Below are 18,428 nucleotides of genomic sequence, written 5' to 3' on the forward strand. Positions count from 1 at the left end.
TTCAATGCTCTCCTCATCGAAGTCTTTGTTTTTCTTGGTGTGTATGATGGTTGGGGAGGGCTTCACTTCCATATTCATCTGAAATCAAGTCTATGTGAAATTGGCACAGGAATAGGCAAAGAGGTCAGTGATGGTTACAGCCTTGGTTGTGCCTGGAAATCACCTTGGGACATAAAAATATTACCCAGGCCTGGCCCCACTCCCTCTTTACTTAACATCTTAGTTCTACTTTAATTGACATCCAGTGGGGTTTAGATGGTGCTGTATTTTACAGGTACCCAAAGGTAATTTTAATGTGTAGAATTATTGAACTTACAGACCAAGAAGTGGCTTGTGTACTTACAAGCATGATAAATAAGTAAATAAAAATGCCCTTTAAGTCAGCAGGAAGAGTTATTAGGACAGTTACTTTAGGGACTGAAATAAAGCTAGATCCCTCACTAATATTAACAAAAATAAATTCCAGACAGATCAGAACTGTGATGTACAAAGTAAATCAGAAAAATACCTTTCCTTTAAATAGTTATATTTTATTATACATATTTCAAATGCGTAATTTGCTTTCCAAAGACTTGTCCTATATGAAACAATGTGTATATCCAGAATCTTAAGACATGTTTATATCTGTTGAATAAAAAATTTCACTTGTGGGAGGAAATTTAAGCTGCCCATAAAGATTAATATATCAGGATGTATATACTTGTAAAACCTATAAAAATTTTAAAATAAACATGCAACACTAAGGAAATAAATTCTTTTCTTTTCCTACACTGAAATTTGATGCAGAACCACCTTCGTAAGAATCGTCCACTTAGTTTGAGATCCACTAGTCTGTACAATGAGTTTTTGTTTAACAATTAAAAATCATAGTTAATATTTTCCCCATAAATGTGTGCCAAAGCTAGCAGTGTGTAGTTGTGGTTTTTTAATATTTTTATTTTGCAAACTTGATAAAATGAGCATTTTTTACTTATACAACTATTGAAAGTTTTATATGTAGGAAGAATTAAAGAGTAACTTTAAAGTTGCCTGTTTGATCTTCCATGACTATAAGTATTTCTAATGGGTTAAATCTTATTTTTACTTGTAATTTATGTCAGAGTAGCCATCACTAATACAGACGAAATTTTAGGGTACATTTTTGAAATGAGTGTACTGCCAGCTACAAGCCTGTGAGGCCAGGTCTCATAGCTGAAAGGGGATTATTCAAGCAAATTCCTCAGATAATCCATATCAATAAACTACTTTGCCTGAGTTCCTTGCATAACTATAAGGAAAGTATAATAACCTTATCCTAACTAAGTAGAAAGTATTTTAATATTAGCAATCTGGTCTATATTGTCATTTTTAATAAGACAGTTTCTTTTGATTTAAAACTCTCCTGCTTTTCTACTGGTTGCTGGTTTTTTATTTTATAGATGAAATTTGAGTTATTTGTATATTGTATGCTATTTCTCTCTGTTAGAGAATGCATTCATCAACACACACATATTTATAGTATACATACTCATCAACTTTAAAATTATCTTTTCACTTTCCTTTGGTGGTTTTTAGTGAAGTGGCATTTTAAAATTTTTGTTGAGCTTATCAGTCTTTTAATTTAAGGTATACCATGTATGCTTTTTTTTTTTTAAAATAAATCTTTCCCTAACTTGAAGTTATAAGGATAATTTTCCTATAATTCAAACATTAAACCTTGGCTATTCATAATCATGTCATTAATTTAACAGGAACTGAATTTTGAATATGGTGTTAGTTTGAAATGGTTCACTGAAAATTTTGTATTTGGATATTTAATAAGAAGTAATATATTATTAAAAAAAGAGGGAAACCAAAGAAAAGTGATATACCTAAAGTAATTCTGCCTTCTTAACTATGGTTCCTGGTTTTCTCTTTCCCAGTTGAAATTTGTGTGTTTTTGCTTCTAAAGCGGGCTTTAAAAATTCTTAGCTCCTTAGGTAATTATTTAATTCTCAAATTTTCTTGGAAGCCGATTTTAAGAGTATTATGCTCTGGAAGAGAGTAGATATTTTTGAGAAGATTTTTTTTTTCCTGCTTAAACTAGAGTTTAAGACTATCATAAATTTTTGATATGCGACTTTCTTATTAGAAATTAAGATGTAATCAAGAAGGCGTGGAATATGATAACAAAGAATGTATAGTTATTATCTCTCAAGCTTTTTTTTGATAGTCATAAAATAATTTTTAGCATGCTGCTAAGTCGCTTCAGTCGTGTCCAACTCTGTGCGACCCTATAGACAGCAGCCTACCAGGCTCCTCCGTCCCTGAGATTCTCCAGGCAGGAACGCTGGAGCGGGTTGCCATTTCCTTCTCCAATGAATCAAAGTGAAAAGGGAAAGTGAAGTTGCTCAGTCGTGCCCGACTGTCAGCGACCCCATGGACTATAGCCCGCCAGGCTCCTCTGTCCATGGGATTTTCCAGGCAAGAGTACTGGAGTGGGGTGTCATTGCCTTCTCCGAATTTTTTTTTTTTTTAGCATATATAGATGCTAATATTAATATATGAAAGTTAAGAAATATTCTTGGATGAGAGTATATGTTGTGATTTATTCAAATGTATGATTGACTGACTCTCCACATCCTCAAGAATGCTCTGTTTCCAGGGGTCCAGCCAGAGCAAGGAGCATGGCGTATTTTGGGGAAGGGGAGGGACCCATCCATATGGATAACGTGAAGTGCACAGGAAATGAACGGTCCCTGGCCGACTGTGTCAGACAAGACATCGGAGACCATGACTGCCGCCACAGTGAAGACGCAGGAGTTATTTGTGATTATCTTGGGAAAAAAGCATCAGGAAACAGTAATAAAGGTATGTCACCTTCTGGGACGTTTCTGTGAAGGTCAAAGAATACTCAACCCCTTGTTATTGTTTTGAGCAGTACTTGGGTAATGAACTCCCTTCCCTAAGAATATATTCAATCCCTTGTTCCTTCTGCTAGTATTTAGAGGCAGTGGTTCTTCACCAGCTTTCCTGTGTGGGAGTCCCAGAGAGAGCAGAGTTCAGGGGCAGGAGTGGGTTTAGAGGATTTTGTAATCTCTGAGATTGTCTCCCTTTGACATTCGTAGCCATTTATAACCATTCCTTCTTTCAATGTAATAAAATTGTCAAACTTGCTGGTATCCTTGAAGGTTTAGAAATGATATTTGCTTCATAAAAGCAGGAAAGAAATGAAAATTTAAAGGTGAATCAGAGAAGGGCACTTCCTCCACTCTTATTAATATCTTAACAGGGATAGCTTTTTAAATTAATTGCAAAAAGAAAATTATCTTTTGTAGATTCTACTTTCTGAAATTTAAGAATGTAAGGAGAAGGCAATGGCACCCCACTCCAGTACTCTTGCCTGGAAAATCCCATGGACAGAGGAGCCTGGTAGGCTGTAGTCCATGGGGTTGCTAGAGTTGGACACGACTCAGTGACTTCACTTTCCCTTTTCACTTTGATTCATTGGAGAAGGACATGGCAACCCACTCCAGTGTTCTTGCCTAGAGAATCCCAGGGATGGTGGAGCCTGCTGTCTATGGGGTTGCACAGAGTCGGACACGACTGAAGCAACTTAGCAGCAGCAAGGAAAATAAGAAGTAATCTTTCAGTATAATACAGTGATGGATAGTTCATATTTAGATAAATAGACGAGTTCATAGAAACTGAGTTTAATTTTTATGAAACAAATACTGCTTTAAGTGAAGAAGGGGAAAAACTAGCTCTTTTGGAGGAAACTATGGTTATGTTTTATGAAAAGAACAGTCATTTATTTATGTAGATTAAAAATTCATGGTTTTGATACTTAAGATTTTCTTAAAATCAGGTGTATCTATACTTGAGTATCCTCTTTTTCTAGCATCTTTTAATAACCATTAAAGAAATCCAATAAATTGGATATTGTTAATATGATTCTTCATTATCTGAGAGTCTTTTGAATGTGAAGAATATTTGCAACCCTTTATGTTTTGTTTTATATTATATATATATGTATTACATGAAATAAACATGATTTGGTAAGCCAATTTTTCCTAACTATAGACTGTAACTTAATTAAATTCCCTTCAGTAATTTAAATATAGTTACAAAGTAAACATAGCTAATTCTTTGGATTATGGAAAATTTCTTAAGCAGTAGAAAAACATAAAAATTCAGTAACTGTGAAATATTTTAGTATATTTTTATGTAAAATAAACCTATCTTACAATATGAAATAACCATATTTATTTCATCATTATTAATACATTTGCTTTAATGCCTTCCAAAGGTGTAGCAGTGCTCATTTTGATACCTTTCCATGGTCCCCATGCTAACATATCTGAAATAAAAAGATTTTATCTTAGACCAACTGGATTACTGAATCTGACTTATTAACTTGTTTATTTTGTGTTGAGGTTCAAGACCTGTTAACTTCTATAAGGTGATTAAAACTCAAGCCATCAGTTTTTGATCATCTAATGGGATCCTTTCATAAATGGATTCCATTTTACTTTATAACTTTTTTATAATAGTGAATTTTATGGCTTTCAATAAATTCTACTTTTTTGCAATCTGGTACTTTGCCCCAGAATGATGTAAACTTTTGGTTTTGCTTGCTTAATTTCACATCATTCTTTGTGTTGGCATTATATGCATTGACCTGACTTGGAACATTATTGTGTTTTTCTGGTATCTTCTACCTCACAGTGTCATGTAGAGGACTCATATCATAAGAGATGAGGATTAAGGTTTGACAGCATGTCTCTGAGCTCATTTGACAAATTAGTGACCTTGGTACACACTGCTGAACCTCTTTCTCCATGAAGAAATATCTATGGATATTTCTGTTTGGCTCCCTTTCACCTGGTTATTATGGCAGAATATTAATGCTGACTAGACTTTCATGGTCTTGGCACAATTCCTACCCTTTCTTCCTACTCTGATAGAAAAACAGTACATACTGTATTTTACACTTACATACTTAACCATCCCTGGGTTGGGAAGACTCCTTGGAAGAAGAAACGGCAACCTACTCCAGTATTCTTGCCTGGGAAATCCCATGGACAGAGGAACCTGGCAGGCTCCGGTCCACAGGGTCACAAGGAGTTGGACATGACTGAAGCAACTTAGCACACACACACACTTTCTAAAATTATTTTTAAAACTAGTCACACCTTATTTACTCTTCTTTTATATACCACCTTTTCATATATTTTCAATTTAACTCTTCTTTTTTTTTAATACTCTTGACAGAAATCTGTTATTTTGAGATGTTTGACTGCATAGCCTTAAATCCAATTTGCCGCTTAAACTGGCTTCGTAAATCCTTTGCATATATTAATATGCTATTTGAATAAATGTAAATTTGTGTCAGAATTTCTTCCTGGGAATGTGCTTTGCTTCTCTGAGTTACATGTGTATGTGTGGCTTGGAAGAGTGTTGTCTGTGACAGTTAAATAATTCAGATCATTATTTTTTGTAGTCCTCTTGTTTAGTATTTCTGAACTCCTGAACAGTCTCCATAGTCAGCAGAGGAGTAGGTGTGGGTGCCATAAGGACGATGCACTAGATAGGGCCAGACCATTCCACAGTCCATGAAACGTCAGCTGACTGTGGGAAACCTCATATAGTTCCATGGCTACTTGTGAATTATTGTTGCCTTTGTTAATTGAGAAAACAACGTTCAATTTTTATTATAAGAAAGTGAAGTGAAGTGAAGTAGCTCAGTCGTGTCTCACTATTTGCTACCCCGTGGAGTATAGTCCACCAGGCTCCTCTGTCCATGGGATTTTCCAGGCAAGAATACTGGCGTGGGTTGCCATTTCCTTCTCCAGGGGATCTTCCCAACCCAGGGATCGAACCCAGGTCTCCCACATTGCAGGCAGATGCTTTAACCTCTGAGCCACCAGGGAAGCCCATTATAAGAAAAATAGCCTATAATTTGAAGAGAAAAGGCACTTTAAAATAGAGGAAGCAGCTGCAGGGAAATGCGTCACTTGTATCTCTTCCCTGGTATCAGCAATGTGGTAGTTTAATTAAAAACCTCGTTCTGCTTCAGAGTCCCTCTCATCTGTTTGTGGTTTGAGATTATTGCCCCGTCGGCAGAAGCGGATCATTGGTGGGAAGAATTCTTTAAGGTAAAAGTTTCTTCAGAAGTGATTTTCCATATTACAGAATTATTTATACAGAGAGAGAGGGGATTACAAATTGGGACATTTTCTACTATTATATAGTGGATTTGTCTTATTTTCTAAACTAAATACAGATTACACCGATAATTTCACTGCCCTTTGACCTATATTTATTTATATAGACCATGTTCCTCAAATCAGTATCCCCTGATATATGAGATGGGTTGCAGAAACAAACTGACTTACCAGGAAATCTGAAAAATTGTATAACTACACATTTATTTAATTTAGAATATATTTGTTTTGGACTTGACTCATTCTTAATATAATTTTGTTGCTTATTGAATTTACAAATGGAAAACCAGTGCTTGGCTTAGTAGATATTTCTTCAGGGGAATTCCCTGGACCTGGCGGGCTACAGTCCATGGGGTCACAAAGAGTCAGACATGACTGAAGCAACTTAGCATGCATGCCAATGGTTAGGACTCTGCGCTTTCCCTGCCATGGCTCAAGTTCAATCCCTCATTGGGCAACTGAGATCCTGCAAGCCATGTGGCATGACCAACAGAAAAAAAAAAGAAAAGCCAGCTTCTTTAGGGTGTTTAGGTGAGGGAGAAAATACGCTTCAAATCATGAAATATAAAGAAGACACAAATTGTTTCCAAGGATGTCAGAGTTAGGGGCTATGCACACACATGTTCTAGGCAAATCTTCAGGGTGTTCTGCTCAAAGCTGTAGGAATATCATTCTCAAAGTGGGAAAGGAGTTCACATTCTCAAGTCTCTTATACTCCTTTCCTCCTACCTGCATGCCTAAGTCATTGTTTTACTGGATGATGTGCCTTGCTTTTCTGATGAGTGGCTTACTTTCTTCTTAGGGGTGGTTGGCCTTGGCAAGTATCCCTCCGGCTGAAGTCATCCCATGGAAATGGTAGGCTCCTTTGTGGGGCCACGCTCCTGAGTAGCTGCTGGGTCCTTACAGCAGCACACTGCTTCAAGAGGTATGTGTGTACCTTTCCAGATAATGCAGTTTGGCCCTTGCTTACCAGTTCTTCCAACCCCTTCCTGCTCTGCAGCATACTGGACACTTGGAGTGTCAGAGACAGGTACAGGCATTCCTCGTCTCCTCCAGTGGTGTCGTGGAAGCAAGGGGGTAACATTAGGAGCAAAGAGAGCTCTCAGGAAGTCACTTGCTGACCCTGGTATTAAAGCAAACTCTAGGTTTAGGGAGAAGAGAAGATGGGTCTTTGGAGGGGAGGCAGCTGTGTTATTGCTTCTCCAAGAACATGTCTGAGGATGTAATCATGTGCCCACAGAGCTGGAAGAGACCTCAAATTATTTGCTTCTGAATGCTAAGGAATAGGGAGTCCACGTTTAGTGTTTTGATTTGAATTTTAGAACCTTCGAGTCTGCTTGGTGTTTTGTGTCTTCTAGAGAAAGACTTTTCTGTGTCTGTGTGTACCTGTCAGTTTGCATCCTGGTTATTTCCTGTTGTCTCAGACATTTTGGGGTTCCCTGGTGGCTCAATCGGTAAAGGATCCGCTTGCAGCGCTGGAGACATGGGTTAAATCCCTGTGTTGGGAAGGTCTCCTAAAGAAGGAAAGGGCAAACCACTCCAGTATTCTTGCCTGGGAAATCCACGGGCAGAGGAGCCTGGCGGGCTGCAATCGATGAGGTCGCAAAGAGTTGGACCCGACTTAGCGACTAAACCACCACCAGGCATTTTATCAGCCCAATCTGAAGTCTTTCCAGTTCAGATTGGAAGCCCTGCAGAGGAATTCAGGGTGCCAGAGTCACACTGCTCATGGTGGCAGCACCTGCAGGACCTGGTGGTCCTTTCTGCATGTCCTGTGCCCTTCAGTGGCCCTGGATAATGGCCATTTCCTCAGCATGAATTTTAGTGTGTAAAAATGTGTACCATTGCTTGGCAAATATTAATGATGACTGAAGCAAGGTGATGAATACAGGGGGTTTCACTATTCTAATTTTGTATATTTAAAAATACTCAAAAAATGTTTTAAATAGAACATTTCCATAGTGTTAAAATATTCTTACAACCAAAAATTCGTTCTGTATTTTTTCATTTGAGAGATTATGTGGCTTCGTTGTGTATTTACTATCCATCCCTGTCGATTTTGTTTAACTGCCATATGAGTGTGTTAAGTCCTATTGTAAGATGCAGGCAACCACAGAGTATTTATTCTCCTACTGGTGGATAGTTAGGTGGCTTCCATTCTGTCATTACTAAAAAAGAGTGCTGCGGTAGCTGTATGGGTCTCATTGGTCCATACCTGTGGGCGCATTGTTCTGGGTCCAGGAGTGTGGGTGTCACTCATACTTTGTAGGCACTACTGATCTATGTTCTGAGTTACTGCATCTGTTTATATCACAGCAGTTTGTAAGTTCCTGTTTCCTCACATCCCTGTCTCAATTTGCTACCATCAACATTTTCAGTTTTTGCCAGCCTTAGAGAGTTTTTGGGTTTCTTCTTAATTCTATTCTTCTGATTTTGTGTCTTCTTCTTTTGTGAATTATTTGTTCATATCCTTTGCTTATTTTTCTATTCAATTGTCTTTTATAATTGATTTTAACATTTTTTGGATATACTTTGTACAGAGCCTTTGTTATTATGTGTTACAAATACCTTTTACCAATCTGGGGCATGTCCTTTCACTAGCTTAAAGTCTTTTTCTTATGAAGATATTTCAATTTTAATATTCTTAAGTGTGTCAGTTTCTGACGTCTTATAAAAGCTTTGTATATCTTATTTTTAAAATCCTTCTTTAGCCCCATAAGAAGATACTGTCCTAGTTTTTTACAAAAAATTTTAGTTTTGCTTTTCCTGTTTAGATGTTTAATCTGTTTACATCTGTGTGTGTGTGTGTGTGTGTGTGTGTGTGTGTGTGTATGGTATATGGTATAAGGAAGGGACCTAATGTTATATTTTTCCTTATGGATAGCTAGTTTATGCAGTACTTTTAAAAATTAAGCATTCCATTCTTTACCCACTGATATGTCAATTGTGTTGTTAAGTTCTCATATATCTCTGCTTCTAGAATCTCTATTCGTTTCCTCTTACCTATTTTGATAAATACTTATGGACTAATGTTCCATGTTCAAAGTGCTGCAAAAGACACAAATCTGTATTTTACATATTTTCTGTCATTCATGGGTAATAGTTGAGTTTGCGAGTTCACCTATATATTGGTAGGTTTATTATATTCATGTGTTACATGAGTGGTACAGACAATAAAGATTCATTTATTAACTTAACAAAAAATTACTGAGCCTATAATATTCCCAGAAATGCGCCATGCACTAGAAATATCTTGGAGAATAAGACAGATAGCACCCTTGTTAGCAGGAGGTTTTATTGCAGTTATAGGAACCCAGAGGAGGGAGACATATAGGATGAAAAAAAGTAAAAAGTGTCATTTTTAAAATGAGGTCTTTTCTCCATAATATTATTTAGATACATTCAGCTTATTAAAAACCCAGATTCCTGAGCCGCTATCCTAGATCTTCTGAATCTTAGGAGCTAAGACCCAGGAGTTTGCATTCTTATCAAGCATCTTTGATGATTCTTATGAACATTAAAAGTTAAGACCCTCTTGCTCCTGGATAGAATAGCATATGGTCTGGACATTTGAAGAAAGATGATGAGAAAGAATATAATGGAGCTAACAGGATAGTTATCCTTGCCCTATTCAACATATTCATAGCTAAGCTGAAAAAGGACACTGATGGCAAGTTAATTATATTTTTTGATGCCAGGAAATTGGTAGGGACACATAACAGGTTGGAAGATAGGATCCAAGGTGGCAAAGGATCTTGATAAGCTGGTTCTAACAAGTGATGTGGAATAAAGAATAAAATGCTGCCTTCAGTTTGGGAACCATGACTTAAATGCAGCGCAAGTGAAAAAGGCCTTATGGGTTTTAGCATCCTGCAGCCTCAGGGGTAAAGAATCTACCTGTCAAGACAGGAGGCATAAGAGATGCAGTTTCCATCCCTGCGTTGGGAAGATTCCCTGGAGGAGACAGTGGCAACCCACTGCAGTATTGGGATAATCCCATGGACAGAGACGCCTGGTGAGCTTCCATGGGGTCGCAAAGAGTCGGGCATGACTAAGAGTGACTGAGCACGCATGAAACCTTAATAGAGTCAATGAGGTAACGCGGTTCCACAAAGTTAATCAGCCATGGGCAGCCCTGCCAGAACAGCACCAACACAAAGCAGCGAAGAGCCTTGCTCTTCTGTCCTACTGTGCTCAAGCTGTTGTCGGGGGCAAAAACGGAGAGAACTGTGCTCGGTTCTGAGTGACATCCTACGAGAAAGCGACATGGTGCACCAGGGAAGGCAAGCAGAAAGGGGCGATTATCAGGAATCAGATTAAATTTACTATGTGTTGCTTACTTACATACCACAGATGGTAATGGGAGGTAATTTTCATTTTAGCATAGGAAAGAGGTCTGTTGTTGGGACAGGTCCAAGCTGGAGTGGGATGTATGTGGGAGGAAGAGTGAGTTCTGTTATGGAGTCTGTTCAAGCAGAGATGCTGAATTCATGTATTGGTAGAGGCTGGAGGCAGAGACTGTCTAATGTTGAGAACACAGTGGTGAGAAAGGATAAAGCATATTTGAAGGATGGCAGTTACTAGGATCACGGATCCAGAATGTGTATAGTGGAGTTACAGTAAAGAAGCAGGAATGGTCTGGGATGTCAGGGTAGTGAATCTCTGTTTCATTTCCTTGGTAGTGCAAAATCACTAAAGGTTTTTGAGCCTTGAAATAGGATCAAAGAGGAGTTTTAGGAGATATGTCATTAGAGATATATGGGATAGATCTGAGGGGAAAAGCAAAGCTATTACTCTACGAGTCTGTGAACAAGCTTCAAATTATATGAAAAATATTTGCATACGTGCTTCTGTCTTTTTTTCTAGAGTGATTCAAATTGGCCCATGTTACCAAGTGAGTAAACCCACTGTGGTAGGAACTTAAGGGAGACTGGTTGAAAGGCTACTATAATAAAGGTAGAAGGTTGCAAAGGAGAGGAGGGAGGGAAGGTAGAGACCCCGAGAGAAATCAATAGAACTTGGTACTGGGTAACCAGAGAATGAGATCTGGCCATTAAGACCAAGGTTAGTATGGCCCAGCAAGTGTTCATGACTGGGCCCCCAGGAGTTGGAAAAACAACACTGATCTAGAGAGCCACTGAAGTTTTAAAGTCCTCTGGTGTGCCTGTTGACGGATTTTATACAGAAGTCAGGGAGGAATAGGAATAGGGTTTGATGTTGTCACTTTGTCTGGCATCCGGGGACTTTTATCCAGGATTGGGTCAGAGCTGCCCCCTGGAAAGCGTGAGTAGGGCGGTACGCAGTGGGTCTCACGTCCTTTGAGGAGCGGCGCTCCCAGTCTTGAGGAATAGATCAAGCCCTTAGCCTTGGAGTGGGAGCAGTGACTCCAAGACCCTAGACTACCAGAGAACTAACCCTGCTGCTGCTGCTGCTAAGCCGCTTCAGTCGTGTCCAACTCTGTGCAGCCCCATAGACGGCAGCCCACCAGGCTCCCCTGTCCCTGGGGTTCTCCAGGCAAGAACACTGGAGTGGGTTGCCATTTCCTTCTCCAATGCATGAAAGTGAAAAGTGAAAGTGAAGTTGCTTAGTCGCACCCGACTCTTAGCGACCCCATGGATTGCAGCCTGCCAGGCTCCTTTGTCCATGGGATTTTCCAGGCAAGAGTACTGGAGTGGGTTGCCATTGCCTTCTCGGACCAGAGAACTAACCCTAGGGAGTATGAAATAGTGAAAACTCACACAAAGAAACCATTAGCATATAAAACCTGGCATTTTCCAACCACCAGTAGCACCCTGTGCAAGACATGTCAGCTAAACAACAAACAAAACAAAAATACAAATCCTATCATCAGCAGACAGGATTACCACCTCACTCAGCCTTGCCCATCAGAGGAAAAATAAACAAACAAACAAAAACTCACCCTATAGGAAGCTTATACAAACAACTGGACCAACTTTAGGAGGGCAGAAACCAAAGGGAAGAAGGAATTCAACCTTGAAGCCTGGGAAAAGGAGAGCTTAAACACAATACTTAAACAAATGAAAAGGCAGAGAAATACTACGCAAATGAAGGAACAAACTAGAAACACAGACGTCCAAATAAAAGAAGAGGAAACAGGCAAACTACCTGAAAAAGAATTCAGAATGATAGTAAAGATGGTCAAAAACCTTGAAAAGAGAATGGAGAAAACCCAAGAATCAATTAACAAAGACCTAGAAGAATTAAAGAATAAACATACAGAGACAAACAACACAATTACTGATATTAAAAATACTCTGGAAGGAATCAGTAGCAGAGTATCTGAAGCAGAAGAACGATGAGTGAGCTGGAAGATAAAATGGTGGAAATAGCTTCTGAAGAGCAGAATAAAGTAAAAAGAAGGAAAAGAAGAGGATAGTCTCAGAGACCTCTGGGACCTAAATGTAAGACCGGAAACTAGAAAACTCTTAGAGGAAAACATAGGCAGAACACTCAGTGACATGAATCAAAGCAAGATCCTCTATGACCCACCTCCTAGAGTAATGGAAATAAAAACAAAGTAAACAAGTGGGACCTGATTAAACTTCAAAGCTTTTGCACAGCAAAGGAAACTATAAGGCGAAAAGACAACCCTCACAATGGGAGAAAATAAAAGCACATGAAACAGCTGGAAAAGGATTAACTTCCAAAATATATAGGCAGCTCATACAACTCAATACCAGAAAAACAGCCAACCCAATCAAAAAGTGGGGGAAAGACCTTAACAGACATTTCTCCAAAGAAGACAGATGGCTAACAAACACATGAAAAGATGCTCAACATTGCTCATTATTAGAAAAATGCAGATCAAAACTACAATGAGATATCACCTCACACTGGTCAGAATGACCATCATCAAAAAGTCTACAAAGAATAAATGCTGGAGAGGGTGTGGAGAAAGGGAATGCTCTTGCATTGTTGGTGGGAATGTAAATTGATACAGCTACTATGTAAGACAGTATTGAGATTCCTTAAAAAACTAGAAATAAAACCACCATATGACCCAGTGATCCCACTCCTAGGCATATACCTTGAGGAAACCGAAATTGAGAAAGACACATGCATCCCATTGCTCACTGCAGCACTGTTTACAATACCTAGAACATGGAAGCAAGCTAGATGTTCATCAAGAGATGAATGGATAAAGACGTTGTGGTACACAACGGAATGCTCAGAAGGAACGCCTTTGAGTCAGTTCTAATGAAGTGGATGAACCTAGAACCTATTATACAGAGTGAAGTAAGTCAGAAAGAGAAAGAGAAATATCTTATACTAATGGATATATATGGAATCTAGAAAAATGGTACTGAAGAATTTATTTACAGGGCAGCAACTGGAGAAGTCAATGGCATCCCACTCCAGTACTCTTGCCTGGAAAATCCCATGGGCAGAGGAGTGTGGTAGGCTGCAGTCCATGGGGTCGCTAAGAGTCGGGCACGACTGAGTGACTTCACTTTCACCTTTCAGTTTAATGCATTGGAGAAGGAAATGGCAATCCACTCCAGTGTTCTTGCCTGGAGAATCGGGGGAGCCTGGTGGGCTGCCGTCTATGGGGTCACACAGAGTCGGACACGACTGAAGTGACTTAGCAATGGAGAAACAGACATAGATTTGTGAACATGGTGAGAGGGGAGGAGAGGGTGAGATGCATGGAAAGAATAACGTGGAAACTTACATTATCATGTGTTAAATAGATAGCCAACCAAAATTTGTTGTATTGCTCAGGAAACTCAAACAGGGGCTCTGTATCAAACTAGTGGGATGGGGCAGGAGATGGGAGGGAGGTTCAAAAGGGAAGGGATATATGTATACCTATGGCTGATTCATGTTGATGTTAAAATCAACAGAAAACAACAAGATTCTGTAAAGCAATTTTCCTTCAATAAAAGAAAAATACATTAAAAAAAAAAATGGCAACCTTAATACCACCAGTAAAAAAGAAAAAAAGACCGAAGTTATAGTTCCAGCTCCTCCAACTCGTCATTGTTGCACTTTGTGGAGACTATTTTAGTAATTTAATAAATAAGTTTATTATAATTAATTATTTATAATTATAAATAATAAATATAATTAAATTAAAAATAATTTAATAAACAGCAGCCTTAGTTTTCTCATCTGTAAAATGAAGGCAATAATGTTCCACAGTGAGGAACAAATGATCTACAAATATGTAAAGGTTTTTTATATCTGTAAAGTTAAGAACAAATGTTGGTTGTTGTTATGGGAGGGTTCAAAAACAGGAATCAAAGATTATTATTAACAAAAGTAGAGAATTCAGGATGGTTTTATCCCACTGACTATTGGAGAGAAAGGTAGGAAACTGCAGAGAAACTGGATTCTTGGGCTAAGATTTTAAGCAAAATAATTCAGTATGTTCAGTTTAGATTTTCCTCCTCTTGCTCAAGACTCCTTGTCTTTCAAGTTGATCTCTCTCTGCTAAAAGTAGACCTTGGGGTTCACGGCTTAGAGTATTAAAGTAGGGAAATTGTCCAAAAATTCCACTTGAGGTTGAAAACTTTGATCTGACTTTTGAGTTTCCTTAAACGTTTTTCTTTTTTAAGGTACATGTTTGGGTTTGTTTGTTTAAAGGTCGTTATTCCTCTCTTGGCTTGCTCCTTCTAGATTATTGCTTCAAGTCAGTAATCATCTCATTTGTGTTTATTAACCAAGTGTCTAATATATTACTTGGCGCAAACAGACCCCCTAAATGATGGTTACATGATGAAAGTGGGGGATCAGTTGCCAGATAGTGGATATATTTAAGAATGTTGGACTCTTTAGAAGATGGTGGTATTTTAAACCTAGATCAATGGATAATTCCTTCCATATGTCATTCTGAATTTCTTCCCATTATCTGCACAGTATAAAATAAAGACAGTTGATTTAAAAGCAGAGGGGCACTTGATGATATGCAGCATTCTGACTTGCTTTGGATAGAATGCAAGACTCTTCATGTTAATAGGGAGAAATCTGTTTTGCTAAGGTGTTACGCATCCATCCGACTTGGTCTGTTGTTTTGAAGTGCCCAAGGAGGCTACAACTCACACCTTTATTACAGTAAGTTTTTTGAAAGCCAGTGATTAGAAGACAGTGACCAGTGATTAGAACAAACTCCAAATTTTGTCTTCTGGGTTCAGGGACTTTGGATTAAAACAACCTTCTTTTAATCATCAAAAGCTCGGAAATGTGCAAAAATAGAGAATTTTTCTTTGGAATTGTAGAGACTGTAGTGTAGAAGGGGCTTCCCAGTGGTACAGTGGTAAAGAATCCGCCTGCTGATGCAGGAGATGAAAGAGACATGGGTTCAGTCCTTGGGTTGGGAAGATCCCCTGGAGGGGGAAATGGAAACTCACTCCAGTATTCCTTTTTTTTTTTTTTAAATATACATATTTTTACTTATTTGGCTGCACTGGGTCTTAGTTGTGATACGTGGAATCTAGTTCCTCGGCCAGGGATTGAACCCAGGCCTCCTGCATTGGGAGTGTGGCGTCTTAGCCATTGGACCAGCAGGAAAGTCCCCCACTCCTGTATTCTTGCCTGGAAAATTCCATGGACAGAGGAGCTGTCGGGCTATAGCTCATGGGGTCACAAAGAGTCAGACACGACTGAGCAGCTGCGCACACATGCAGCACACTGTAGTGTAGAAGCAGTGTGGTTAGCTCTGAGAGGTTCTCTTCCTCCAGAGGGCTTCCCTGTGGCTCAGCTGGTAAAGAATCCGCCTGCAATGTTGGGAGACCTGGGTCGATCCCTGGGTTGGGAAAATCCCCTGGAGAAGGGAGAGGCTACCCACTCCAGTATTCTGGCCTGGAGAATTCCATGGACTGTATAGTCCACGGGGTCGCAAAGAGTCGGACACGACTGAGCGGCTTTCACTTCACTTTCACTTCCTTTTAAATTCTTGGGAGTCTAACTTAAGGCCCACTGGGAGGGGACCTAGATTTCGTGATTTGAAATTAGCTCTCTCACACCCTTTTCCTTTCCATTTGTATTTCTACCGCTTTAACTATCAGTGAAGTGTTAAGTCACTCAGTTGTGGCCGACTCTTTGCGACCCCATGGACTCAGCCCACCAGCCTTCTCTGTCCATGGGATTTTCCAGGCAAGCATACTGGAGTGGGTTGCCATTTCCTTTTCCAGGGGATCTTCTGGACCCTGAGATCAAACACTGGTCTCTTGCGCTGCAGGCAGATTCTTGGCTTACTGATCTATGAGGGAAGCCCAAAAGCCAAATTTTCTTTTCTTCAAAATCGCTCAGTCACGTCCAACTCTTTTGTGACCCCATGAACTATATATACAGTCCATGGATTCTCTAGGTCATAATACTGGAGTGGGTAGCCTTTCCCTTCTCCAGGGGATCTTCCCAACCCAGGGATTGAACTCAGGTCTCCCGCATTGTGGGTGGATTCTTTACCAGCTGAGCCACAAGGGAAGCCCTAACTATAGTTTCTTACTCATGGGGCCTTTTTGGGTGCCTAATTATTGCAGTGATAATATGGGCTAACCGTCTCTATATGATAAAGGTACTTTATTGGCAGGCTGAGGTGTCCAAAACATTCTTTTATGCTGACAGGGGTAACTGAGGTAGTGAATCACTGTTTAAAGGCCTTCTATCCCACTTTTCACATTTTTCCTAGTGTTAATAGGAATGCAACATCCCACTGGCAGTTTGAAGCAGAAACCTGGATAAATAAAGTTTTTGTTTTGCAATTACCCTGTGAATTTTACACAATACAAATTGCTTGTTTTTGCTGTTTCTTATTTTAAATAATTATTCAAATACAATAAAATGACCCTCTCTCTGTGGTAGTATGGGAATATAATAGAAAAATTCCTGAATGTTAAACTAATTTCTTTTAATTGCTTGTTCTGATAACAAACACCATTTTGGAGGAAAGAATGTACTTCAATAAAAGGATTCTTTTATTTCTGTAGTTCTGCAACACATTTGATTTTATCAAGAATTATAGCTTGACCTGATTTTATCTTTTTGACTGTTTGCCTAGAGACACTATAGCAGCTGGAAATTGTCAGAGACTAGTGCTCTGAAAATCAGAAATATCTCGATTATTAGAGATTATAACTATAAAGATGAGGCACAGAAGTAATGGGACTTACTTTTTAAAAACAAAATGTGTCCTGTACTTAAACCTGTGTTCCAGCATGACCTGGAACATGGTACAATTCTTTAAGAATGAGGTCTTTGGTGATGTACACAATAGCATCAATCATGCTAAAATCATTTCCTGAACACACACCACATGTGTATAAGGGGCCGTGAAAGATTTTACAGAGAAGGTCACTTCTCCATGAGCAATTGGAATCGTCTACCCAAGCAACTCAGCCAGCCACTTTTTGACGTTCAGACAGCAGAGAAATACAGATTCTAGTAGCAGCAGATGTGTGCAGGCTGATGTAAAATGCTGTCTTTTTGAACAGATAAATCTATAGAGAGAACACACATAAAATGACCCTGCCACCTGAATTAACTCTTCTGTGTTTAATTCTAGGAATTTGAAATTGTTAATTCTAGAATCTCAGAAAAATTGAAATGGAGGATCTGCCCTGTCTTAGATCCTCTTTTGCTCAAACTTGTCCAGGAATTTCATCCAGTTTTTATTCGAGGGGGAGTGGAAGGCATTTCAGCAAAGCAAACAACTGAATAGCGTGTCAGCCAAAAGCTGAAATGTTTGTTTTAGAAGCAGTTTTGAAAATAATCTATCAAAATAACAAAAGTTCAACTAGAAATACCTTAAAATACACTGGAAAAGAGAATTCCTTGATAAGTTTTCTTGAGAAGTCTAGAACCATAGAAAATGCTTTCTAAGCCCAAAACTACACTGGTAACCTCAGCCAAAGTGTTATCTGTGAAGTATATAATCATACCCACCAGGAGAGGTGACACCGGAGACAAATATTTGGCTAGCAAACTAATCCAGTCTTATGTCAGATGATTTTCAAATTCCAAGCATAAATCTATTCTAAGAATAACTGGAGTGAAAGGAGTGTGGGAATCACTTCTTGGGTTTAGCTGGTCCATTTCTTAAATGAGGATTTTAAAAGTATACATACTAATAAAGAACTTCATTTTAACAAGAGTGGTGGGTTTTTTCCTTCTTGTCAGGTAAATATTTTGTTTTTATTCTCAGTTTAATATCAACTCCTGATTGGTGAGCATATTAACTTGGGGGTGTACTCAAAAATGGGCTTCCCTGGTGGCTAGGCATTA

At 38.9% G+C, this 18,428-nt stretch overlaps 1 protein-coding gene across 4 annotated transcripts in view; it reads left to right on the forward strand.

The window, feature by feature from the left end:
- The window catches only part of PRSS12 (serine protease 12), an 89,753-nt gene that overhangs the window by 53,286 nt on the left and 18,039 nt on the right, over window positions 1–18,428 (forward strand). For all 4 annotated transcript variants that reach the window (XM_027970792.3, XM_042251117.2, XM_042251118.2 and 1 more), the window contains 3 exons: window positions 2,624–2,829; window positions 6,038–6,116; window positions 6,988–7,110. In XM_027970792.3, the coding sequence (XP_027826593.2) occupies window positions 2,624–2,829; window positions 6,038–6,116; window positions 6,988–7,110 (408 nt within the window). The remainder of the gene's footprint in view (window positions 1–2,623; window positions 2,830–6,037; window positions 6,117–6,987; window positions 7,111–18,428) is intronic.

Source organism: Ovis aries, chromosome 6 (genome assembly GCF_016772045.2).
Source record: "Ovis aries strain OAR_USU_Benz2616 breed Rambouillet chromosome 6, ARS-UI_Ramb_v3.0, whole genome shotgun sequence".
In the NCBI taxonomy this organism is placed as follows: domain Eukaryota; kingdom Metazoa; phylum Chordata; class Mammalia; order Artiodactyla; family Bovidae; genus Ovis; species Ovis aries.